The sequence below is a fragment of the Dermacentor andersoni genome, chromosome 10 (genome assembly GCF_023375885.2).
Source record: "Dermacentor andersoni chromosome 10, qqDerAnde1_hic_scaffold, whole genome shotgun sequence".
NCBI lineage: Eukaryota > Metazoa > Arthropoda > Arachnida > Ixodida > Ixodidae > Dermacentor > Dermacentor andersoni.
The window spans coordinates 110,098,703-110,126,314 of NC_092823.1; the positions used below are offsets into that span (position 1 = coordinate 110,098,703).

The 27,612-nt window shown below is 45.7% G+C and overlaps 1 protein-coding gene across 1 annotated transcript in view; it reads right to left on the reverse strand.

The window, feature by feature from the left end:
• Nucleotides 1-1,665: 1,665 nt before the first annotated feature.
• Nucleotides 1,666-27,612, reverse strand: part of LOC126544647 (uncharacterized) — a 37,750-nt gene continuing 11,803 nt past the window's right edge. Inside the window, exons 6-14 of the mRNA XM_050192091.3 lie at nt 24,806-24,842; nt 18,130-22,514; nt 17,688-17,739; nt 14,820-14,963; nt 11,822-12,033; nt 10,375-10,481; nt 7,877-7,977; nt 5,975-6,109; nt 1,666-2,634 (exon numbers count right to left, since the gene is read on the reverse strand). Of these exons, the coding sequence (XP_050048048.1) occupies nt 2,538-2,634; nt 5,975-6,109; nt 7,877-7,977; nt 10,375-10,481; nt 11,822-12,033; nt 14,820-14,963; nt 17,688-17,739; nt 18,130-22,514; nt 24,806-24,842 (5,270 nt within the window). The 3' untranslated portion in view covers nt 1,666-2,537. The remainder of the gene's footprint in view (nt 2,635-5,974; nt 6,110-7,876; nt 7,978-10,374; nt 10,482-11,821; nt 12,034-14,819; nt 14,964-17,687; nt 17,740-18,129; nt 22,515-24,805; nt 24,843-27,612) is intronic.

The following is a 27,612-nucleotide window of genomic DNA, read 5'->3' on the forward strand; positions in this document are numbered from 1 at the left end:
ACCATGCCCAAGGAGAATATCTGCGGCAGTTCCAAGAAAGCACACCGCAAAGGGTGTTCGAGGCCCTCTGTTCACTGTCAAGTGCAACCGCTACTGTGGCATCTGTGGTCTTCTCCGCCCCACAAACTCTGCAGTAGTTAGGAGTGCTGGCAGCGTGCTTGCTTGCGTGCAAGATCCCGCTCTGTGGAAACCGTTGACAGCCGTTACTCAAGTGTGCATGACAAGCTCGTCGAGACGCAAGCCCGCTGCCCAGATGGCCTGTGCTTTTCGGTTTGTTTTACTGCTGCCCATGGTGGGGTGCTTACAACCCCCACGAAAGTAAACAAGTTTACGTATAGTTGTAAATTTGTTTACAACTATATGTAAATACGCTCGGTCCGACTGGTTCTTTTTCACTGCCCAAGTTTCACCAGGTTTGAGAATTTCTGCAGGCGGCAGCGTCTGGTGCATTCCCCAGCCTGGGCCCTATCTCGAACACCGCGTACCACAAGCACGAACAATCATTAGTCAAAGCCGCAGACCACCTTATCAGACGAATCATCCAACCATAAAGAGAAAGGTGCACCCCAAGTCACAGAAAGAAATGTTTTTATCCCAAGACACAGCGACAACGTAACCTTAGTTGTTAGCCTCGTTCTCTCAGTGCAAAATACCTGTATTTAGCTTCTGAAAGCACGACAGAGGTTACTGCCTACTTAGTGTGGGATGCTTTATGCGATTACTGCAACACAAGTTGCAGCGCTGAGTTGTCCTATTAAGGTCGAAAACAGTGAAGTGTTGTACCTGTAGCAGTGGAGCAACCCCACGAAAAAGTGCTTGCAATTTTCAGAGAAGCTTGCTACGCACAAACATTTCCTTTCTTTCTCTTTTTACCTTTCAGCTCGCTTAAAAGTCAGTTTAAAAAAAATCTGATGCAGCTTGCTGGGCAGGCTGGACATTTGCACGCACAGCACTCCTATTTCAGATGTTTTGTGAACGAAATCTTCCAGATCGATCTAAATATGGCGATTGGCAGAAACGACCCTCTTGGCTTCCACTAAGCATTTCAATCCGGCACCACAAAAGAGAAGGACGAGCACAGCACCAAGCGAAAGAGCCGCCATGGACCTGGATGCCGTAGCCACTTTTGTTTATATGGACAGCGTTGCCAGCACAAGTAACGGATTCTGGAGCGGCGGTTTCGTTCGCAGCGGTTACGGCAAACAGTAGCATCGTTTTAACTCTGCAAAGCTGTCGACAATGAAGAGCACTGGCTGCACCGCAATGGACGGACGATCTGTTGACTACAAACACACCGACGGAAAAAATCCCGACGGAATGTGCGCACGATAATGAAAAGCATGTCTCAGAGTAAGACGTGCGCTGTGGCTGCGCTAATCATTCATGAGAACTGCAGTGTTTGCACTGCTCGGGTGAAAAATATAAGCACGATTTGCAGATTCCTCCACTAAATAAAAGCGTGTTGACATAGGAAGCATTTGTTTTCTTGATGCCATTGATAATAAGACGATAGTTTAATTTGGACATTTTTTTCTGTCCAGAGAAATCCAAATTAAGAAGACTTTACAGTGATACCTGTGATGTATTTCTCTTTTCAAGGCGTTTTTGGGGCTTCAAAGAAATGTGCTTCAGGGAAAACAAAAATAGAGAAGGAACAGAACCAAATAGTATGCTACATACAAGAATGTAACTTTATTGAATACTGTACAGCTCTTAATGATGCAGATTAGATTGTGGCACACAATCAGCACTTTATCAATTAAAACTCATGCAAATAGTTCCCATATAAGTATTCCAATATATGAATGTAGTAAACGGCAAAAGTTGTACAAAAGAACAGCAGCAGTGTACATGGCATCTTCATAATAGTTCATACACGGCAGAAGCCTGCATAGTTGCACTTCTCGATAAATGTTTAAAAATGATGTATATACATATGAAGCCGAGTAAAAATTATGAAGCTGTCGCAGAACACAGCAGTTTAGTTTTGTAATGATAATGAATGATAATTCTTTGTCTGAACTTCTCCATTTTCTGAAGACGGCTGTTGCTGAAACATGTGGCATTGGTTGCTATGGTGACCAGATTGTGTTGAGTGATTGGCCAATCACGTAATAACCAGCCGTGAACGTGCAGATTCTGCTGCATAATATGTCCGATTGGTGTTAATTGCGTTGTATTTGAAGTAAAAAGCATGAGTGAGATACTAATTAAAAAAGACAGCACAAACACAATAAAATACACCTGTTGTACATTACTGCAAATACGCACATGGTGAATGCAAATTTCACAGGGGAAGATTAAAACTTTACAATAAAACACTCATGCTGTACAAGAAACTAAGAAGAAAGCAACCACACAGGACTTTCAAATAATAACGGTTGTGGCAAATAATAAATAGCATGCAAAAATTGCACAGAGCTACAGTCTGCACTTCCTGCCAGTTTTGCAAGACGGCTGAAAGCCACAGCCACCGAGACGCTTAATTTATACAAACTCCAAACCAGCTTGCAAGCCTGGTCGACGACTTTTGGCATTCATTTCCCCACGAAGTTCTCAATCTCGTCAACCAGTCGAACCAAGTACTTGGGACCAGGGTTGACACGTGCTGTAATCCGGCGTAGCTTCTCAGTCCTGCAGATTTGCGGAAGTTGGAAACAGTGCAGGGCTAAAGCAATGAGCAAAATACAGCACAGCTTCGATATAGCAAACACGTTTGTGGACAGAGACTCATTTTTTGCCAGTTATGTCAAGTGGTGGCTCAGGAAGAGCAGCAGACATGCTTCAGGTGAATCTCACTCCCTGCATTACTCGATGCGTGCCTTCGTTTCACGTCAATGTGCCATGCACATTGCTACAAACGAACACTTTGTTGAAGGCAACACCGGGTTTGACGAGATGCTTGACATGCCGCCTGCCAGCTCCCATACGTAATGCATGCAGCCAGTACGTAAAGTGCATGTGAAGCCTGCGATACCATTCCTTTTTAAGAAGAAACTGCCGATTCCTGACGACAATAAATATGCAGGGATTTCAAGTATTGCTGAAAATGCACAAAGTACCATTCTGCCACCTTGTTCTTCCAATGGAGTGTCGAGAGTCTTGGAAGAAAGCTGCGAAAATTTGACGCATTCACGGAGAATTCATTATACGAGCCTGTCTGATACAACAAAGTTAACGCAAAATATTGCTTGCTAATATCAGCATTTAACAAATGTTCAACATAACGAAGGTATTTTCGTGTCGCATGAGACTTCAATGTAATGAGGCTAGACTTTACACAATAGAATGCTTTATGTAAATTAGTGGGAAGAGAGACTGGTTTTGAGGCCTGCTCAGATTATCCAATTATACGAGAGATACAGAAGCCCCGATTTTGAGAAATTGATATGCCAATTTGAAGGAAATTGCTAGTGGAGTTTAAATTTCCCGTATAAATGCAATCGATTGTTTGAAGCCTCAGACTAGAATTGCACTTTGAATCACAAAATGCGCACATAATTTACGAAGAAAATGAAATGCCGTGTTTACAATTTTGCAAGTCCAAACATAAAAGCTTTATAACAGTGTACAAAGCAATTAGCACGCAGACTATGTGAAATAGTTGCTCTTGACTCAAGCTTCTAGAGAATTTTTACCAGCAAATTAGTGGCACATCTCAAAACAGTGTACCGTATTTGCTCGCATAATGACCACACTCGCGTAATGATCACACCCCTGAATTTTGTCAACAAAATTCAATTTTTTTTTATTTCCCATGTAATGATCTCACCTCGAACTTGCCGCAGCGGTATGTCATGTGCCAAGTCTAGCTAATAATGATCGCGCTTACCATCTGTCTAATGCTATGAGAACGACTCTTCAAGACAAACCAGGCAGTCTGCACGCACCAAACATTCTTAAGCAGACACCCCATTTCATTCCTTTCATCACTTTCCGCACTTCCATGACAACTACAACCACACTTGCCTTTATTATGTGTAGGCTTTATAATGGTTGTGGTCAACAACAACAAAAAAGGCGCCTTTCGCTTCTTCTCGTCTGCACTTGTGGGCATGCAACAAACCGCGAGCGGCAACGATAGCAGGCACGTTTACACTAATAGGTTAGAAGTGTACCTTATTCATACACCGACGCTTGTAACAGAGCCAAGATATTCGCCCACCCTTAGCGGAAACGTGCTGTGTTAGGATAGTAGCGAAGACAAATTCTGCAGTTTCCGCAGCATGCCCGCCATGTGTTTCTATGTCACTGGCAGCTAAGCGCGCCCATCTGTTTGTCCCCTCAAAGTGGACATGGCTACGTTATGGCCGAAACTTGCCGATATTAGCGATATTATTCATTACAGATACGGAAGAAATTGTTCCAATGCACGTAATGCACTCACGAGAAGAAAAAAAAAATCGCGTTCGGCTTGCTCAATGCCTCCTTTACTAGATGCCTGCCGCGCGAGCCGAGAAACTGGTTCCTGCCGCGCGAGCCGAGAAACTGGTTCCTGCCCCTCTCCTCTTTACTCTTCCCCACCCGAGTTAACCCGGGTCAACTGCGAGTGCTAGCTGCGGTGAGCGCTGCAAACCTAAATCATGGAGCCCTGCCTCCGAGATTTTAGCGGCGTCTGTTGCAATCCCGGAGGCAGGAGCCGCGGTCTCTCGTCAAGCCATTGGTCGAGCGCGCGCCAGCCTAGTAATCTTCACTTCCTCCGCAACGGGAAGTGGGTCGGCTGCGAGCACCGTCTCTCCGCGACTACCTTGAACTACGGGAACCTGCGCTCCAATGGGAGGACTAGCGACGCAGGAGGCATTGGCGTGCTCTGCCGGCCACCATTTTTGTTTTGGTGTCCCGCACTACATACAGCGGCAGCTGCCTATTTGTTGACCTGTTGTCATCCCACAGCAAACGCAAAATTTTTTTTTTTAAATTCTTTTTTGCGGGAAATTTAACCCGCGCAATAATCGCACCCCTGAATTAGCATCAATTTTTTTTTTACAAGTGCGATCATTATGAGAGTAAATACGGTACACACAGTCTTCATCATAGGTAAAGGGACGGACAACCAATTTCCATGGTACCCATTTTTTTAGTGCTATAGAAAGCTTACTGGTCAGAGTGTTTAATCATGAACTGCACTAACATGGAAAATGCCACAGAAACTTTTTTTTTATCAGAACTTTTAGATCTGCAGTGAGGATGTAGTCTTTCACTAGAAACATGTTGAAAATGGTGATAGGCAAGTGCAATAGTGATCATATGCCTGTATTAGTGGGAGGCAGACGACAAGTGTGGCCATGCTGTAACACAGTATACGTAGTTCCGTTTCTGAAGCTGACGTTCCTGCAACGCACGTTTTCCAGAATTGTTAAATGATTTCTGCGATAATAGCTACGTGCTTTGCTGTTCAACTGCTTTCGTATTTAACCAGTCAAGATGAAACCAATTGCATCGAAAACAAAACGACGCCTTTACACGTGAAACGAAGTTCAGCGTGTGCAGAATGTGCGAGTGTAATCATACACCAACTTAACGGTCAACTTAAGTACAGCGATCTCGTAGAATACATCCAAAGTACCCAGATTTCACCACCAGGTCTCGCCACTTCCTGGTTTGAGACTTTTTTTGCCAATGTAAAATTAAGATTCCTACTTAAAGCGAGAACAGCCTACTGGATTCTTATCACTATAAATCATGGCCATTTCATTTTCCATTAACGTCCCACCACACGTTCTGGCCAGTTGTCAGTCCCTTTACCATCATTATAACTGAATTGAAGACCACGAAATGCCACATGCTGTCTCAAACATCCCAAATTGTTGACAAAGCATTATAAAAGCCTTCTATACGTTGCCAAAAATGCAGTGGAATTTTTTTTTTTTTCATTCTTGCTTGTCTTTCATTATTCAGATGCACGAAACAAATTTTTTCATTCAATTATGAAGTTTGAACCTGGAAAGGATTAAGTAAAGTTCGCAACACTCACGAGATTACGCCATACTCGTCCGAGTACGGACGCATTGATGGCACGATCACAGCGTTCGGGTACAGGTCTATGTCGATCGGGAGGTCAAGGTGGAACCAGATTAGGCGACGAGAGGCGATAATCTGGACCGACAGCCTGCAATAATAGTTTAAGAAAAGGGGGTGGGAGAAAAGGGAATTAGCAGATTTATGCAAGCTCTTAGCAGGCATACATCAGGAACAGCATCTGCTACAAATGAGTCGCTGAAGACTTGTGCGAGGACTTGTGCGAGGACTTGTGCGAGGACTTGTGCGAAGACTTGTGCGAAGACTTGTGCGAAGACTTGTGCGAAGACTTGTGCGAAGACTTGTGCGAAGACTTGTGCGAAGACTTGTGCGAAGACTTGTGCGAAGACTTGTGCGAAGACTTGTGCGAAGACTTGTGCGAAGACTTGTGCGAAGACGAGAAGATTGCCACCAGGCAGCGCTGATGTGCTACCGCGAGCGCTGCCTGCACCCAGTCTATGGGTGTCACGAAACAAATGCATAGCTCGTGCTGTCAGCTCTATGGGCACGAGTCAAAGCACATAGCATTCCAAGGCTTTTGCAGCGGCACCCCTGCTTTGGGAAGTGCAAGTTTTGTGCTTGGTTTCGTCACAAGCAGCAGAGTACTCAGCGAAATGAAGCATCGAGTACAGCGAGAAATTGGGCTAGTTGGTGTTAGTCAGTACCGATTAGCTGTAACTAATAACCAAGATAGGGCAAACCAGACAAGGACAACAGCACAATGTCCTTGTCTAGTGTGTCATAACAGGGCGATTAGTTATACAAGTATATAAAGCTTTATAAATGTATTTACTTCGTTATATTACGAGTGTGCAAATAAACAATAGATTTCAAATCTAATCATGAAAAATCAATTTTCTGATATTAGATTCTATATTTAGCTTTTTAACGGAGACTTATGCTTATAAATTTTGTGCAAAAAACATGCCGCTTCAAATGCCCAAGAGGCTACTCACATTATGCAACAAGAATATAACTAGCTATCAGTAACTTGGGTACCTAGGAGTCTGGATGTATTACTATTCTACTCCTGTTAAAGGAAACATTAAATTGATATGCCAGCAATGATAACTCTGTATGTGGAGGTTTGGAAAAAATTTTTTTTTATTGATAGAATTTCAGGAATAAAGAATCGAGCTCTTTATGCCTCCAAAGCTGAAGAAACAGCGAAGTTGTCTGAAGTACCCATGGAGCTTTCAGTTTAATAGTAGGTCGTACTGAGCTTAATGGCAATCTATTGCCCAGGAAGTTTTGCCTTTGTTTTCTTCCAGGGAAAGGAGGGAGTCTCCACCGAGTCTCCAGCAAGTCATTTCTGTGGGTTACCAGCTTGGCAAGGCCAATCTGCGCGACAGACAGAAGCTGGAAATGCGCATCACATCATGATCGGCATCGCTCCGCACGGTCACTGCCGCACAGGCTGACAGCGTTCGGGGCCAACTCATGCGTTTGCAAATAGGGAAGCTATTAAAAAACATTGTTTGGCAAGCTTGTGTAACTCCGCAACATTTTTCTGATGGGTATGTCTTTCCAGTGTGGGTGTGGAACAGCTTGCGCACACGTCTGCAAGTCTAGCGACTTGCTGCTTTCGTCATGCGTTACATTGTGGCTCGACCGTCAATTATGAGCAAGTTGATACAGTAAAGGCACGACTCAATACACTTAAGATCAGTGCAGAAGGCAAACAACGGTTTAATGTAAAACTGAATTCATCACAAACACTTTAGCTATGGAAAGAAAGAAAAGACAATGAACACCTTTCAACAAATTATTCCTGCTTGTAAGTGGTATGCACTGAACAGAACATGCGAACGATTACTAAACCACTGCTTCATACAGCACAGCCACAGCAACTACTCACACAGGGTACTCAAAGGCATGGTGGTGACGCCTGGCGATGATGAAGATGTCCCGGTTGATTGGCCAGTAGCGTGCGAAGAAGCTGCCCACCTCTCCCAGCAGCTGTGAACAAGAAACAGCAAGCAGAGTGTGGCAACCTGTCACGTTCTCATTCGAACAAAGCTTTCTGCGGGAATCACTAGAGAATTCTGGTGTCAGTACAGTCAAACCCACTTCGATCCCAGGTGTAACAATCTATGGGTTATAACAACCACATTTCACGGCATTTACAACTTTCCATCCCTGCCAATTTAAACTGCATCCAGATATAATGAACATTTGCGAAAATGCCACGGTGCCGCAAAGAACACTTCAAACCTGGTCGTTGTACAAGCAGAGCGCACACAAAGTTCTGAAGCACAGAAGTGCAACCAAACTCTGTGCACGGCAGCGCACCACCCACAACAGTGTAGTTCTCTGTGCGTTACCATGAATGCTACGTTACGCCTGCTATTTGGACAATTTTGACGAATACAAACCAACGGCAGTTCAAGCGTTGCTTGGTAGGCGTGTCCAATGCTGCAGTCATAACAGCAGGACCTTTGCCACATGCCGGCATGCCGCAGTAGTTTTCGCTTCCAGCCAACTAGAACACTTCGCTATTGTACGCAGAATCTGCTCGTGTCCCACCGATAGTAATATATATCACAAGCCCCTGAAGGAAAAAGTGGCGGCAGAGGTGCTCGTAGTTTCAAAACGACAGGTGACCAAAACCGGCAGGACATCATTTAGAAGGAGCTACGATGCTGTATTTTGTTCTTTAGACTAAGTTTTTTTAATGGGAACTTGCGGTTAGATGTGCAAATGTGCCAGGAATAAAAAACCCATTTTCAAACCAAAGTGGTATCAAAGCATAACTGCCGAAGCCGGCTATAGTGTCTTAATTTTCAGGCGTATTGAAGGGAGAGTCCACATAACCAACTGATGATACGTCAACTTTTCGTGGAACTATTGAGCCGATCATAAATGGGTGCGACTGTATGCGACAGATGTAAGTATGGTGGTTCAGAGAACATGAAAATTTCGAGCAACACAAGGATTCGCCTGAACTCCATCCTAGTTTCAAATATTGCATCGCACAGGTGACAATAAAATTATTGCGTGCCTGCACCAGGACTGTAACCACCTTGTACAGTTTAGAAAAGAACAAGTGCTTAGAAATTTAAGAACATAAAAGCGTAATACAAATAATGACACTAGAATGTCTGAAGCTTCAAGCACGACGATTAGACAAATCCACGTGTACTAGCCATCATTCCAATGATAGCTGAATAATCCTTGTGCCACAATCCTCAAGTAATTTTTGTACAAAGATACATATGGCCACAGGTTAGCCTGTGGACCACATTGCGAGAAACAAAGTATCACCAAGAGTCACAGGGGTCTGCAGAGACTCATCTGGACCCTGACCAAAGTAAGCCCCAGTTAGCAGAAGACCTGGGGAATCCCTTGCAACAAACTCGATTTAAACTGGTGAAGACGGCATTGGGAGACAGGATGAGGTATCATTAGTACAACAGGTTGCCGCTGAATGTAAAAAAACCAAAACTGTTTAGGGACCTCGTTCATAATCTGATAACTTTTCATAAACGAGGAATCTGTATACCCGCCTCGAAACAAGATTTCTTTTATGTTGGTCAGTTACCCGTTTTACTTATGTAGATTTTACCTGACAAGACTGTGTTGCATCACACTTGATTAGAAAGTTGGGGGGTTAACATTCACAAGGAACATGTCCACCAATTTGTTCTAGTGTACCGCACTGGTTCAATATCGCATAATGTGCCAAAGCAACCAGGCAGAGGGCATTGAAAGAGCACGCCCATGCTCGCTTTCCTTCAAACCTTTCCTCACCATCAACGCAATGCACAGTTCAACCAGAGTCACGGGAAAGAAGGTAGTACTCGTCGGTTCGGCAAGGACGGCTCCCTGTTCAAGTGAAGGTGAAAGGAACGGTTTCGAAGAGACATCTTGTTTTTTCCAGTTGCAGATCTTGGCCCTTTTCAATAGATCACCCGTTTTCCTGCCTCGCAAACAAGCACCACACGAAATGAGCACTGACCCACTTTATTTCGTCCAAACAGGTGGCCCTCTGTAAACAATCAAATAGATTTTGCATGCCCGAGCAATAACCATTACGCCATTGTAGTTGTCCCGATTCGTTAGAAACCGCCACAGTTGCAACTTAACGTGCAGTATTGGTTGAGGAATGCAATATGAAGTGATCGAGGGTCTTGAACCGCAGCCTCCCTTGCCGCCCCATCCACGCCTCCGAGCATGCTTCATACCGCCTTCAATCGGCCCTTGCTTGAGTCAAGCAGACTACAGCACCGTTGTTCTCTGGCGTAACACATCTTTTCTTGGCGATCAAAGAGATGCAATGAGGGGCTTCATAAAGCAGAAAAAGACTAGCAACGTTCAAGAACTGCAAACTGCATGAATTCTAAGACATTTGCAAACCTTTGCCAAGCAGTCTGTGGTGGGGTACTGCTTCAGTAGCTCGTCCGTCTTGTGCATTTCTGGAAGGCGGCGATTCAACATGTACTTGTTGAACTGAGCGTTCGGCTCTGAAAGAGAAGGAAGATGAAACCAGAAATTGCCATTAGCCAGGACAGTCGAGGCGAACTTTCGGACAGGGACACAAATTAATCAAGTTGTCATTTCCAACATATCGGGGATGAGCAAAACATAGGGCTTTCAGGTAAGCTTTCACTTTTGCTTAATGTCGCATCCCACACAAAGAGCCACTAGAGCAATGGACATTCGGCCCTATGGCTCAGCCAAACAGTATTGCTGAAAGATATCCCCAGAAGTGATCAATCCAGAACATCGGGCTAGCACATCAGTAGTTTTTAAAAGATCCGTTTGATTCTGGCAGATAGCAACAAGATTTGCTGTATTATATCAACAATGTCAGGCCCCCCCAAAAAAATTTCGCAACAACCTATGTTCGGCATAAATGTACAAGCCAATATTGACGAGCAGAGTAAGTGCGATCGTGTCTGCGCGAAAGAAATACAAGCACGATGCTTTGAAGGAGCACCAAAATATTTACCGTCGTCTGTCACAGTCCGTCAGCAGCTTGCTGTGCCAACTTATGATACACGAAATGCTGAATTACACATGCGCCTTACGGTTGTTAATATGCAAACGCCGGTTTGGTGCAATTGCAGGGTATCGGCACAACGGCTGCAGGATAGCCAAGCTGCTGACCAAAACACGCAGAGATGTCTACAATGGGTTGCTTCAAATTGCTCTTGTGGAGTGACATATCTGCCACTAGAATACACATTTTGAACAGCGAGCAAACTAATGTTTCGTTGTAACTGCTATTGCCTCCGATCTTGTAATTTCAGTTTTGTTATGGTAGGACAGTCATTGGTTTGGTCATGCTTCATTTCAAACTTTATTCAGTACGCGTTCAATTTTTCAGAGTTCCTAGGGATCGGGATTTTGTCTGGAAAAACACATGCCCACTGAAAATGCCACTCTATATGCATTTCTCAGACAAATAGAGTCATGAACAGAGTATCAGATCACCGCAACTCTGTCAATGCATCATATATGCGACCTCTAGCTTCAACTTGGTTACACCACCTCCAATGCTAGGCAGTGGGAACACAGCACACATGAAGCCACCGGCCATCAAGGCTCGCCAAACTTTGCACCAGCCGCACCTTGTGCAGCAATGACCAGGCTAGAAGACGTGATGGACAGAATGCTGGCACCCACATTTTCTACGGACAAGGGTGCATGCATGTCAGGCATGTTCGAATGAGCCAGGCTAACATCTACAGCACATCATGGAAGCCTGCATCTCTCCAATGTTCGTCACTGGTGTTGACACCATGAAGTGTTTAACAGGAGAACAAGGTTTCAGAGAACAGGATGTCAGGATACAACTTACTACACATGACTTCATAGCGAAGACTAGCAATGTGCTTGACACGCCGGCGAACTTCTCCCTCACATGCTGCTCGGGCTAGCGCCAGCTTGTCCTCCGTGTCGGGTAGCTTGACATAGTCACCAAGTTTCATCACCAACTTGAGACTGCCTTTGATGTAAGTGAAGACTGCTTTGTCAGCTTCCAAGCGCCAAACATGCAGCTTCCACTCTTTCCTGTCGAAAGAAACAGCGTGTGGCAATGGGCAAGTTCGACTACATGTGGACAAGAGACGATTTGAGACAACTTCGAAAAAAATTTTCCAGAAACAGCGGCAAATACAAGTAAGTAGTAGCAACGAAAAAGGTTCCCACTTGAGAGTAATGAATGTTTTCCCAATGCACAAGACAAGGACGGCAGAAGGGACACACAGTGCCAATTCGAGATTCTGTTTTTGTCCAACATGCTGGGAAAAATGAATTATGCAGCAATAAATAACGTAACGCTCAAGTTTGGCAGTATAATAAAGCAGCTTTGAAGGTGCTTTCGTCATGCGTTACGATCAAGCTTTAGCTTGGGAACTGCTGTCTAAATGCATGGGAACGAAGAAATCCTTTTGTTTCCAATTTACTGCACTCATTCTGATGAGGTTTGTTGCACTAGAAAGCCTGACTTAGAATCTTGGAACGGTAAGAAGCATCTTTTATTCATACCCTCAATTTTTTTAAAGAAGTTCCTGAAACTTTCGAACTTTCAGGAAATTGAAGTATCAAGTCTACCACTCTAAGTCAGCAACAACAACAAGAAAACGATATCGCAGTTCTGTAAAGTGCACCTACCGTAATATAGTAGACTCTTGTTGATACTATCAACAAGTAAACTGGGAAAAAAACTTGCGTGAAAATTTTATTATCCAAAGCAAGCGCTAACAAATGTGAAGATAGGCATACTCCGTGAGAAACTTAAAAGGGTCGTGCTGCATTGAGCAACACTGCTCTGCATAACACATCACGCAGAGCAGGATCACTCGACGCCACACGAACTGCAGCCAACGCACTTTATTTGGCAATGTTGAAATAGCTCCTCAGTGTATGCCGAATTTTCTCTTCAATGTCCGTAAAAAAAAAAAAACTGGCACTTAAAAAGCAAGCTGCTGGTTCTTTACTCAGATGAGCAGTTCCAGACGGTGCAACCACACTGCAACATTAGCATTTTACAACCGGAGGCGCGCCCGCGTGCGTTTATCCTCCAGTATGTCTGGGGCTTCACACGTTCACGGGTCGTCGGAATGCCATTTAAACTAGTACACTGGAATATAAAGCTACACATTTTGGCAATACCGCCACAAGCCCACTTCTGCCATCGTATTATCCAATTGCAGGTGAAAACTGGATTGCAATAACCGTATGAAAATGCATCGCTCCAGTGGGAAGTTGGCCGTGAAACGAAAAGCAAACATTATCCTGGAACATGTATTATGCAGACTCGTATTAATGAGATTTCACTGTAGATCCAAAGCAGACAATGCTGCACATTGTTCCAAGATATATGCCTAGTTTGCAAGTAGAAGGATCGAGATTTGGGCGAGCTTATACTGGCCGTTCTGTGTGTTCCCGCCTTCCGTCTTCGTCATATTGCGCTGCCCCTTCAAGTTGCAAGTAGAACTTTTGCAAAACCCTTATGAACATTAAATTCATCTTGCAAAGGCACGCTAGGCACACTAGACAATTCTGCACTCATCTTGCAAGTGTGGGGTTTTTCTCAAGTTGCAACAAAAACGGGCAAGATATTCGGCCTGGTGACCCTCGGTGCGGTGGGCCACCAGGTAAGCTATTGGTCAATTTCAGTAATTTCCAGCACTGTGTGCACAAAAAATTAGCCGTTACAATACAAGAATCATGAGAGAGTTAAAACCAAATTGCAATACACACATGGTCTTGTGTAGTCACAAACGTGTTGCGACGGTAGTGCTTAGAACCCTCCACGCAAAGTGGCATGCAGTGCGGTACAGGGCTCAACTTGGCTAGCTAATATATTGCTCGTATACCAAGCATTTGGTGCACTGTCTTGATTTGAGGGGAAGATTATCGCCAATATGCACAAGCAATGTGCAAACACGCTCCTGGAGAAAATGGACCGAGAAATGTTTCGGGCGTCGACTCGAGTGACAGCGACGAGGACAGGGTTGTCAATTCTGTCCTGCAGATTCTCGCCTGTGTCTTCAATACAAGCTGAAGTGACAAGTACCTTTAGCACCATTGAAAAGTGGGAAAGGAATTTTCAACGAAACAAGTTGCCTTCTGCATCCCCATCTTGCACCTTTCGTCGCTGGCATTGTCCAGGGTGCATAGCGATTCTCTCATTTTGATCAGGTTTGCAGCTGCCGTGCCACAAGAAAAAGGGACAATGGCTCTTTGGCAGAACAGGCAGAAAATGGCAGAAAATGAGCAGTACGACAATCCCGTTGGAATACTGATGCGCAAACTGACGAGACAGTCGAAAAACTATGTTGAATTCAAGTTCAAGTGCCTTTCCTCTTGCCTTTCCTATTCGAGGGCCACATACGAATGCTGGATTTTCTCAGGAACATGGACATTGTCACTGTCAATTAATCAGCAGCGACAATGGCAGCCTGGTCACGTATGCTGGAGTGTCGTCTGCTGCCACGGAACTGCAGAAATGGCCCACCGCTTTGTCGCCACATGACATCGGCACCGACAGGCACAGAAAGTTCAGGAACTGGGCCTGAACTTTACCTCCCCTTATCACAACAAACAGTGCCATGCAGAGGACGGTACATTTGCACCGCTGAAACAAGCAGCGAAATACAGAACTGCCTGAATTAGTTTACTAAATGAATAGACCTACCACACAGAATGTCCTAAAAGTAAAGATGACAATACTGTCTTCAGTATTCCTACAAGAATTTCACATTGTTGCTGTGCTCAGTGAAGTTGGTCGCCCCCCCCTTCCCCCAAAACACACCGTAGAGGCGTAATTGCAGAAGTTCGGGTCTACTCACAGAGACTCTGCGGGAATCTCGTGAAAGCTCCAGTACAGCGACTCGTTCACATTTGTGTCGTCGAGGCGGTCAATAATTCCAAGGATGTCGACGTTAGCTGTGAGGTCAAGCTGTGGATCCGGGATTTCGAAGAGTGAACCGTCCCTGCAATGGTGAAAGTGAACATACATGTCTTTTTTTTTTTTTTAAAGTACCTCTAAAGGCTCTCAGAGGGTATTGCATAGTGGGCTGGGTTGATACAATTCATGAATATTGCAGCAATTAGTAAACATATTATAGTGAAATAACACTACTGTAGACAGTGGATTATTCAATAATAAGACATGGATAAAAAAAAAGGATACACAGAAAAGTGTGCCACAAGCATAACACAAGATAAGTAATAAAATAATTATGCATGTGCACTAAATTCAAGTTACAATAGATTCAAAATTAGTATGGAACATATATATATATTATCACGTATCACAAAATAGAAGAATCGGAAGAATAGGCAAAAACAGTAAATTATCGCTGAAGAGGATGAAAATGAATTTCAATTAATGTAAATGATGGTGGAAAGAGGGAATAAAAGTAAATGTCAGACCGCCTGCTCAGTGTACAGTAGCTCCTGGAACTTGCCGTGGTAAGCAAAAATATGAAAGATTGAGTTCCTTCCACAGCCTTAAGTCATGGTTTGCAAAGCAGATGATATAATAATAAAATGACAACGTAAAGCAGAAGGAACTAATGCGCTTCTGTTGGCTTCACACAGCTGCTACCACACCAGAAAAAGCAAAAAAGTCCCTCGGTTTCTCTCAATTCATTTTGCTCATTGCATAGCAAATATGAACTCTTGCAGCCTGATGTAACCAACGAGCGTTTAGCAGCCAGTTGGCTGCCCCCAAGTTCACATACCACGTGGCACTTCTGGTTTAAAAGATGCTCCAAATGCACTTCCATAGCTGCGAATGGCACTGGCTAAAACTCTTGGACACACATTCACTCCAACAAATGTTTGCAGCCTAGGAGCTCGTTTTGTCGACACACAATAACTGTAATGGAGGCTGGCAGTATTGAAAAAATAAACAAATCTACAGTATCTTGTGTAGGTTTTTCTATAACACTGCGTGCCAAGTCCATGCAGGTTATGAACAAGCATGCTCATTATCAGCGTGGTGTAGAATTCTTGACAAGAGATTAAAGCACAGATATCTCAGGAAAGAAAATGGCAATTATTGTTTAGGGGCAAGATACACACCAAAGGCTGTAAACTTTTTTTAGCAAACTTAAGTGGAAAGAAGCATTGCATGTGTCAGATTGCACGTGCAGTGGCAGGGTGTCTCATCCGCTTTAATTTCCCATTTCTAGAGTTCAATTACCCCTTTAAGGACGAGACAAAAATACCCGAAGGAAACGTTTATGTTACGACGACACGATGCAAAGTACTGAGAATAGGGATATTTAAGGAATGCGTAATATGTTGGGAAACTTCAGTTGCCCGTAGGGAGACATCAGGCAGAACAACGCAAGCTTCGCCTTAAGCCACCTATGCCTTGGTGTGCGTACAGGTAGTTCTCAATGAAAAAGGATGCAAAAGGATAGAAAGTTGAACGAGTTGGTACAGTAACATTTTTGGATTGTAACGCACAGTGACACACGCAGACTAAGAAAACAGGACGACCGCTCGTCCTGTATTCAAGTGTGTGTGTGTGTGTGTGTGTGTCACTTCGAGCTACAATCCATAAATAAGTTCTCAATGAATGTGAAACAAGTTTACAGGGTCATCCACTCTTAGTACGAACACGGCCCAGCGTGACCGCACTCTGCAAAGCGCCAGTGCACACAACAGCACTTCGAAGCTAAGTGCTGCAGGTGCACAGGGGCTTGGAGGCAGGGCTTCACGTCGTCTGCTAAAGCACGAGAGAGCACCGCGCTGTGCTTTGGCAGACACGAAGCTCCACCTCTGACCCCCGTTGTGCCTGCACCACTTAGCTTCAATGCGCGGCCACGTTATGTCGAGTGAAGGCGACGCCCAGGCGAATCCGATGAAGCATGCCTGCTTGGCATCGCTCAACTTAAGCCGGGAGGCACAAAGTTCACAAGATTAGCATTGAACCAATGTAACGACGCACCGTACTGCTGAAGACACCTTTATTTACAATCTAGTGAGAAAAGGTTTACGGCCGTGCCTGTGCAATCTGGAGGATCAGTCAGAATTCAGGAGTCTCCTGTGCAAATTGGGAGAGTTGGCCTATGTGGCGTTCTTTTCCCCCCGATCATCGGAAATCTGACCCCGAAGCGAGCAAGCATCGCATGAACTTGTCATGACCCTCCAGATTTCAGATTCTTCGCAAGGCTAGTGGTTTGCTCTTTGTCAAATAATTGACGCCTGCTCTGTACCGTTGGCTATGCGCAGAGCAGTGATCGAGTCGCGTGATGTGCTGTCCTTTCACACAGATTGGCCTTACGATAACCTAACTGCCACAAATTTGGTTGAGTCTAACTTAAAAACTGGAAACATCACTAATTCATTAGTTATAGAGAAATAGAAGAATGAAAAACTATTCGATTAAACAGAAATTTCTCAGCAAAGATATTTCCAGACCTTCACGTACTAAAACTGAGCAGTAATTAGTGCTGGCATACTAATTTGGTGTTTCCTATAATAGATCATACTGTACATCTTCACTTCTATGTACCCAAGTTACTCGTAGCTAGCTACATTCTTGTTATGCAATGCTAAGAGACTAAGGAGCAAGTGGAGCACCATATATTCTCGCTCAGAATTTGTAAGCATTAAATTCTGCGACAGATTTTGATATTTGATATTCCACTATCTTTTTCTATTTGCACACCCCTAAAGAAGATAATGTAATAGGGACTTACGTGTCCGTATCCTTTTCAGCTGGCAAGGCTGCCGAAGCTTCAGCAAGGGCACCTAAAGGAAGAAAGGCACGAAATTGCGAGGTGATCAGACAGGGAGCATGAAAAATGCATTCTGTGGAGATAGCTTTTGTCCTTGCAGGATGCCTATAAATAGAGAGAAATTATTGGCGTCATGATGACAATCTCAAGGAAGCACTAGAAATCGGACATTTTACTACAAAATAGGAAAAGTTGGCAGGCATGCATATTTTGTTCATACTGCATCCAAACTCAAAAATTGCTATTTGCACACTCCTGCTTAGAGAAAAAAAAAGGCAATATTTCCATTTTCTCAATTTCCTGCTGAAACGTCACCGCCATCGATTTCATAGCAATTTGTTCCACTTGGGACTAAAGGAATCCTTAAAATGAACTAGTGAAGGAATGTGAAAAACTTAATTACCGTTTACGTTGTCCAAATTTAGAGAGGGCCTTGCTTGCACAGGACTCAAGGTAGCCGAGGAACTCAGGTCACCTGGCAACAGCAAGTCGTCTGGCAACACTAAGCCCTCGGGCCACTTCAAGCGAGCCAGCGGATTCGGGCTGTCTTTGGGACTCGAGCTGGCCACAGGAGATGGAGGTAGGCTTCGTAGCTTTGGTCTGTACGAAAAGACAGACCGCAAGATGTCCTCCGTACTTGCCGTCGATTCGGTTCTGTGCTGCGCCGTCTTGCAAGCACTTGCAACACCAGCAGCTGCCTTTTGCACCAACTTGGCTGCAGTACGCCCCTCCTGTAACCCTTTCTGCCGCTTTTTGCTGGTAGATGCGGGTGAGCAGAGGTGGCGCTTTGAGCCGCCGGCTTTCGCACCCGCCTGTGCCGGCCGCCTTTTCTTTGCCGTTGACCTGCACTTGTCCAACGGCTTTGAAGAAGGCGTCAATGGCCTGCTCCGCCTTTTCCCAGAAGAGGAGTAAAACATGCTGGCCGGAATGCAGACACCAGTACCCGACGCCAGCGCTGCTTCGCTGGGGAGCTCCCCGACTTCCACACAGCTCACCGGCTGGACAGCGACCTCATTGCTCCTGGAGTGCTGCAAGTTGTCCACAGAGGAGGTTGGTGGACTGGTCGTGACGAGGGATGGCTCTGGGATGTCCATCAGCATCTCTAAGTCATTGGAGCGGCCTCCGGTGGAACGTTGGAACACAGTCAATGAAGCCGACGATGTACCATGCAGCTTACGAGAGGAGGCAACATAGTCGGGACAAGTCCGACAGCGGGACATGTCTGAACACTGCGTGCTCGAGACGGAGACAGTTGGCATGTTTCGGCAAGCGTCTTCTCTGCAGCTGTCAGCAATACAACCACTACAAGTGCTTCCTGTACCGTTTTGGGGAGGCCGTGGCCTGATTTCCGTAAACTCCAATTTTTTCCTAGATCTCGAAAGGGCGGCACTGCGACTGTTGTCCAATTCGTCTGCTGTCGCAGCAGGCTCCTTCCCCAAGAGACGGCGGGCCGCCGAGAGACGAGGATCTTTGGGTACAAGAGATGCATCTCCGTTGCCTTGGTCCACAGTGGTGCTATTGTCAATGCAAATGACTCTGCAGGCAGGAGACAAGACAGCAAATGTGGCACTGGGCCTTGCATTCTTTGCAGAAGACACTAGAAATGTTGCACTCTTCCGGGCGGGTTCAATGTTGCGCGGACATGCTGACAAGCTTGCACCGACAGACTGGGTGCCAGGAGCAAAGGTAGCATTAAGACCACTCACAGGTGAACAGATAGTGTTGGGTTGTGGACACCTGTCTGCAATTGTTGTCAACGCCTCCACAGTGTTTTTTTCGAAAGCAGTATCAAGGTGCTTGGCCACTGGCTCGAGGTTTACTTCAGAGATGTCAGCGCTTGTGGCTGTCACAGGCAAACTTTTCTTGGAAGACGAAAGACCGGCAACAGCTTGGTCTCGTTGAGCACCTCCATCTGGCGCCGAAATCTTGTCGAGATTTGCTTCAATGTTGCCATTATCTGTCGAGTGCTGGCCTCGATCCGTCGCAAGATGCGAATGACTGGCACTTGGTTGCTGCTGGGCTTTGGTCAGACGTTTAGATGCACTTGTACCGACGTGTCGTGCCTCTGGATTTTCTTTGGCAACCCTTTCTGGAGAGAACACGTCAGCCAAAAGTGACAGCGAGCTGACATATTCAGAAGGCATCTCCAGCTGTGCTGTTACGTTGGAAAGGTTTACAGCAGAGTCAGTCAAAGAGTTGAACATCTCGGTCGCAGCAGTCAGATTCACCTTTGAAGCAGCATTCCAGCTCTTTGACATTGACAATGGCATTCCGCTTGCCATTCTTGTTGGGCCCAAAACTTCTTTGTCACTTCTTTTAGCGATAGGGCTAGCAAGATGCTGGTAAGCAATGCTATCTTTGCCAGTCAGGACATTGACAGGCAATGCACGAGCATTGAGGCACTTGCTTTCAGAACCCCTCATGCTCACGTTTGTGCTGCCTTTCAAAGGCGTGGGTCTTAAGGGCGCTGTGCTCGAAGTCGCACATTCCACATGGGACAGCTTGTCCGTTGGTTTGTCCGCTGGAGCGGCTTTTAAAAGTAAAGGAGCAGTCATTTCACTTCGAACCGGGAGGTCCTGCGGCACGGCATCAGTGAACTCTGCCACAGATGCAGCAATGCCCACCTCAGCACTGGCAGGTACACGCAAGAAAGCCAGACTGCGGCAGGAATTCATGCTATTCTTGTTCCCGACGGTGGCATTCAAGGAAGCCACAGACTCGTGCGAGTCTTCAGCAGCGCCGTCGAGATTTCTATCTCCAGGAGCTCCAGCATCGGGGGCCACGACATTCAGTGCCACCAAAGGGAAATGACTGCTTGCCTGGTCAAGACTGTGCTCATTGATGTCCCAACGAGTTCTGCCGGAAACTGCATGTGGTGTGTGTGCCTCATTAAGCTGTCCATTTGGCTCTACGTTGAGGTCAGTCGTATCCGCGACAAGCAAAGGGCACCTTGTAGTGCTTCGGCAAGTCATGTTCATTGCGCCCGTCAGGTTAGCATTGTCGTAGTGCAGAGTCATCGAAGCTGGGTTGGCACACGAGAGGCGTGTGCCACTACAAGCTACCCTTGCCGATACCACTCTGTCAGTGCAGGTCATATTCATGACACCCGGAAACACACTCGTGAGAGTTTCGAGTTGCTGGCTCACGACTGGTGCACTAGTTACGCTTGCATCATGAGGAGTGGGTACGGCTGAACTCGCGCAAGTCATATTCATTGCACTAGGGAGCAGGCTAGTCTTTTGATCATCGAAATCTTTCCCACCGCAGGTAGTTCTACTTTGCGCCTCAGCATGCTGCGCTAAATCCTCCGAGTCATCCACGTTGGTGCCCAGGCCAGTGGCACCGACAGGATTTGTGTTGAGATGCCGTGAACGCCCAATGGCACCAGGAGGAGAGTTGCGGCTTTGCAGATGCTTTTGGCCCCAAGTCGGCATCATGGCCTGGGAGTTGTGCAACATCTGGCTTTCAGTTCTGCACTCGCCAGAAGCAAGGCTAACCGGAGCACGGGCATTCGGCCTGGCGCCAGAGGCAGAAGACAAATCTGCATTCGGCAGCTGAGCAAAGCTAGCCAAGGGTGGCCCTGCAGTTACGTCAAGACCGGCTATGTTTGTGGTAGCTGCCAAGTAATCAGTCACTGCCAATGTTTCCACAGGTGAAAGGCCTCTGCAGGCAGTCTCTCTTACATGCCCCACGCCTACGTCACTTGTGTTGGAACAAGTTGCACCGCTAGGAGCAGATGGGTCAGACTGGGTGCCCATTATCTTGCACACATCATTGCGGCGACCCGATGCCACGAAGGCGGCGAGATCGAACTGACCAGCAGTGTTTGAAATGTTGCTGGCAGAGCAAACTGCTCCCACACTGCCCGTTTCTTTCTTTACGCTCTTCATACCCCTGTAACCTGTGTTGGAACTGCCCGGAGCCTGGTCAGATGGGCCAGATTGAGTGCATGATGCTTCTGTTACACATACGTCATCCTTGCCCATTATGTCGGAGACATCATTGCGGCGGCTTGATGCCACAAAGGCAGAGAGATCAAACAGCGCAGCCGTGCGTGAAACGTTGCCAGTACATGCAACAGCAGGGGTCGGGATTGCTCCGCCGAGAACTGTCCCTTGACCAGCGCATTTAACAGCTCCAATGTCCGTATCGTTAGCAGCACCTCTCGCGAAACTTGTAGAACCAACTGCACAAGTAATGTTCATAGTGTCTTGAAGCTGCACTGTGGCATCGCCACCAAACTCTGCGATATTTTGTGGTCCGACCGTGATGTCCCCCTTAGTTGAAAAGATGTTGGTTCTAGACAGATTTCCAGCCCCCTGGTGAAGTGCAGAGGTGCTGGCAAGAGTCCTGTCTGCGCCTTTGTCCACGAATGCCTTTAACAATGTGGCGGCTGCCTGGTTATGAGCAGGGTTGCCAGCAAATGTCATTTCCATGCCCCTGTCGACGAGCATTGTATTTGTCAGTTGCGTGGTGGTGGTCTGGTCAACTGTGCGCGTGCCAACGCAAGTAATGTCCATAGTCCTAAGGGCCAAGGTCGTGTTGAGGCCAAATTGGCTGGCAGCACCTTCAGAGGCAACAGTGATGTCCCCGTGTTGAGCGAACACGAGACAAGACTGTGCTTCCTCCATTAGAACAGATGCCCTTGTCGTCGGTGAAGCAGCCTCGGCATCGCTGTTGTCGGCACCATGGTAGAAGCTTTGCTCGAGGGGAGTGTGGTCGTACTGCAGCAATTGGACCGCCTCGCCCACCAGGTGTTCGGCAGCATTGCCCAGCAGCGTCTTGTTCCTAGCCATGACAGAACAAGTGCAAACTGAGAATGCCACGTCTCAAAACGAAGCATCAACATACGTATCTTAAAATCTTTTGTGCAAAAGCCACGAAGGGGCACTGTAGCAGAACCTCCACTCTGAACAATTTGCTACAACTGAGGGCAGAGTTGGTGTCATAACGAAAAAAAGAAAAGGAATGCAAACATGATAGGGACACTAGGAAATGATGACGAGTGCCTTTCTTTGAGTCGCTGTCCCATTTGCGCTCATTTCCTTTTTTTTTCATTATACAGAAAGCTCTACAGCCTACTTAACTTTTGCAGCAAGTTCATGCGCACTGCTATAATTAAGCAATGTTTAAGGTTTTGAAAGTGCACTATGTTGCGTGTGACACTGTAGTGAAATGCTTCGGATTAATTTTGATCACCCGGGGTTTCTTAAACTTGCACCCAAAGTACAGTACAATGGGAATCAAACCAGCAACCCTGTGCTTGGCTGCATGATCCCGTAGCTCCTAGAGAAGCCGCAAGTACCGAACTGCAATGCAAAACTAGCACTATGCAAATTCACAATAAAGAAAATGCAAGGAGCAGTGGGAACTTGTAGCGCATGCCTTAAGCGCTTGCAACGGTATATACCAATATCTGTGCCGCTACACGATTCTTAAAGGGCCCCTGAAACGGTTCGGACAAATTTTGTAGACGCGTAGGGTACAGCTTAAGTAGAACATTCGCACCACAATTTAGGTAAAGCGTTACGTATTAATGGAGCTACAAGCGATTAGAAGTTACCCTCCTCCCTAGCCATGCTTTTCCTCCTCAACTCGTTCGCCGAGCGATCGGGGCTAAGCTCCGCCTTCACTGGCTTGCGTCACGATGCGACGTCACATCGTCCACTTCCGGTTGTTTTGGAGCTCGCCCGCGCGAGACCTCGCCGCTAGCCGCTTGGCCGTCGACCCCAAGCGAGAGCTATCGAAGCAGCGTGCGTTGCGAGCATTCTGTCGTAGCGCCGAACGTGTCTTGTATTCCGGTAACCACAGGCAAGCTGGTCATTTCGGCAAATGACTGGAGGCATAAACTCAAGCTGATGAAGGAACTTTAGCGTAGACGTACGTGAGCGGCCTGATCGGTCTGCACGGTCCATACACTTGTTGGCGCAGCGCTTAACCAGCCAAACAAAGCGCTAATATTGCTCTAACCAAGTGTAAAACATTTTAAACATTTATAAAAAACTTGTTGATGATCACACTCCTGCGAAAAATACACACCAGCAGCAAAGAAAAATACATTTCGTTGCTGCTGCTGTGTATGGTTGAGCTCTGTGCCACCAGGTGGCTGCACCATGCAGACCATTCACATTTGCCCTTATCTCATGGCTCATCCCGTTACGGCACAGTCAAGCGGCCAGACTCTGTCCCCTTGCGCTTGCGTTTGCCCTAATACCGGACTCGCGAAACGCTATTGCGTTAGTAATCTTCCGGTGCAAAGTGACGGCCACAAATGCGCAAATCCTAGCGCCGATCGGATAGCGACAGTCTGATACGCAGCAGCCAGTTCGCTCGTACGCTGCCTTGCAGAGGGACACGATGTCGCAGCTTGACATATTGCCAGTCGCTACGTTTGCAGTCCACAAGGCAACAAAGTCGAATCATAGTGCTCACGAAAAGACTAAGACCGCCTCTGACCGCGGAGCTCTGGTCAAAATGGAGTACGTTGTAACACAAGCAGACGACACTTGCTGTGTGCCGGAAGTGCTTAAGTGTACTGAAGTATTGTTCTTGTGCATTCACTTTATGTTACTTTCTTTTCATAAAAACAAATTAACTAACATTCGAACTATTACGAAGATCATTTGTTTACCATAAAGTTGGAAAAATTATCGATCACGCGGCCTGGTCAGCCAATCGGATAGCTCGCCCCTATGACGTCGTATGGGTGATTTCGATCATATGGGTAGGGGCGGCTTAAAATTCCGCCGAGCAGTGCGGTGCGATCGGCAGCGATGCGCATTTTTGAAGCCTTACGATATGATAAATTACACGCTTTACGTGGGGCACTTAGATGTGTCAATTAATGATCAGAAGGAGCTACTCTAACGACTCAGTACGTTTGTAGAAAATCGTCAAAATCGTTTCAGGGTCCCTTTAAAATTACGAGAATTTCGCACATAGGCCACCAGTAAGGTTTGCCATGAAGGCCAGTTGGTTTCATCGAGGTCCAAGTTGTGGAAATCGCATTTGTTGAGCAGATGCGAAAATTCCACACAAACCCAGAAAAGCTCATCATGCCCTGCACTGCAGCAACTTACCCGGCCGTGGTCGCCGAGCCAGCTTCCAGTGCATTCTCTGCAACAAAAAGAGCGAGCAGCTTTACTATACAGAAGGTGAAAAATGGAAAAAAAAAAAAAATTTATGCCTGCAGTAACCAGGCACTGCCTTAGCAGGGCCAAAAGTGTTCTAGCAAGGTTCAAGAGATACTTCAAAGTTACGCCTGACAAACAGGCTAATATAGATTAGAGAAAAAAGAAATCCTTTGCAGATGTATTGGTTGCAGGTTGGCATACATCAAGAGATGGCGAAGCTGCACACAAAAGTTCTCACACCCTTGTAAAAGGGTGTTTACTATAGCTGTTCTTAGATAAGATTCATCAACACTGCCAGCATGTTCTCACCAATGCTGCGGGGGACGTATTCTTGGACAATCACTTTCGGCGATGCCTTCGCGTGACGTAGCGTTCAAGCAGCCAATTAGCCCATCCAGGCTTGCTCAACGAGCAAATAAGCACGCACCGAAAGTGAATGCCGAAAGTGACAATGCCAAAAGTGACAATGCCAAAAGTGACAATGCCGAGAACATGTACCCTGGGCACGCAACTACTTTAGGGTTCCCAAACACAGACTGGGTTGCTGGCTGCTCCTTAGCACTGCACCCGCATAAACTCCTCGCTGACCCAGAACTTGAAGCGGGTAAAACATGATACAATAAATAATCATGAATGACCGGCTAAAAAGCTGCGCAGAATGTGCTCGTTCATGCAAGGTGCATGCAAGTTATTTTAGTCATTGATTTGTTTCCCCCATTTCAAAGCAATAATTTGGGACTCCAATACAGGTTTCATTGCGGATTGATGTCAAGCACACTGTGGCACATTGGCCTTCATTGAAAAAAAAAAAATTTTAAATAACTGTGAAGATCCTGTTAATGGGCATCACTACAAAAAAAAAAAAAATCGGATCTATGCAAAATAAATACAAGCATGCTGCTTCTGACAGGGCAGCAAAGGGTCTCCTGCACATTTTGAGCATTTTAACAGCTTGTACAGAAAGATTACATGCACGCAATTTGCACTGTTGCTAATGCGCAGTGTGCAATTCCGCGAGATCGCACAAGATTGGCATGCCAGAGCCAGTCTACTCAGAGTCATCACCATCGCAAGATGGCAACCGTGAATGGTGGCAGATGGAGTTCTCACCTAACATGACAATGACGAGCTGAAAAGCTTCTGAAAGCACATTCAAACGCTAAGTTACTTTACATGTTAAGCTAGAGGCAACGAGTCACGACACGTGTTCTTCGCATTCTGGAGAAGTGCATGGGTCGCAGGACGAACTGGTAAAGTTGTTAGCCTAGACATGAGCCACAATCGCGTTGGAGATTGCTGCAGAGCCAGTTGATAAATGCAGAATACCAAATGAGCTATGGATAAAATGGTGTCAGTCATGATGATGGACATAAAGTAAACAAACTTCCATTCTGTGAATGGTAAGTGCACTTATCATCCAATTCTTATTGCCAGCATTAGAGGCAAGCTATGTTTTTCTTGCTAAAAAGTGACATGCATGGTTGAATTCTATTTTGTTTAGGTGCTCTAATGTCATTTTTGCATTACTTTTCTACTTCAAACTCTCAAAAAAAAAAAACAAATTTTATTCAGGGATAAGCTAGAATTGGGGCAAATACTACCAAATGAATCAGATCTTGCAATTTCTTTCTGCTTCTTGCTTAATTCAACCCACTAAATAACTTAACCAATCAGATCAGTCTCGTCATGGCTGAATTAACAGAAGTCATCTGATCGGCTTTGGTGGTCTATTCGCCTTCCATGGCAGTCTTTGCAAAGACATCCAGTATTTTATGGGGCTGAAAAGGTCCCATAGGCCAAATTACAAGGCTTGTGATGTCAGAATATGCAAAATAAATTTGGGCATCAATGCCATTTATGACAAACGGAGGGGGAGGGGGGGGTTTGGTGCAAGGGCCATAAATGGCCAGAGAGCGACAAGAGAGGGTACGATGCACTCAATGGTTGATCCACGCCAAGGATAGATGTAACATGGCTGTATCGTATCAGCAAGGCTAAAACAGTCGCTGTGAAGCATGCCAAAACCATAGAAGACATGTTACAAAGGGATGATATACAGTACTAAAACTTGTTGGTGCCAATAGCACTACAGCCTCATCAGGACCCTTGCACGTAAGACCCTAGAGGCGTGTACTCTACCAACCACTATTAATGCAGCAGCATTCTTTACAAGGAGGATGCTGCTAGGAATAGCATGAAGCAAAAAATATTTCATGTAATTTTCGCAGTATGTGTATCGTAACACAGTAACAAAGCAAGGGAACAAACTGAATTGTGGCTCCACTAACGATTTAACCACAACTATGACAAGAACATGCAGAAACAGCATACGCAATTTAATATGTTGAGCCTGGTGCCCTGAAAAAGGCAAGAACGAAAATAAACCGGGTAGGTTAGTCTAAACAAAGCACATCAAACACGGACTTCGAGCAGTGCGTGAAAAAAGTAAATTATGGGGTTTTACGTGCCAAACACGATCAGATGAGGCACGCCGTAGTGGGGGACTTTGGAAATTTGGAGCACCTGGAGTTCTTTAACGTGCACCTAAACTTAAGTACGCAAGTTTTTGCATTTTGCCCCCGATCGAAATGAGGCTAAATGTGAACAAAAGTCAGCGATAAACAGAAGCTCAGCCTGACACACTATCTCAAATATGCCATTACTTTTACAGTTGCAAAACACCCTTTTGTAAATCGCAAACGCACTTCTGTGCAATGCACATACCATTGGGGAGTATAGTCATCATTCAAATG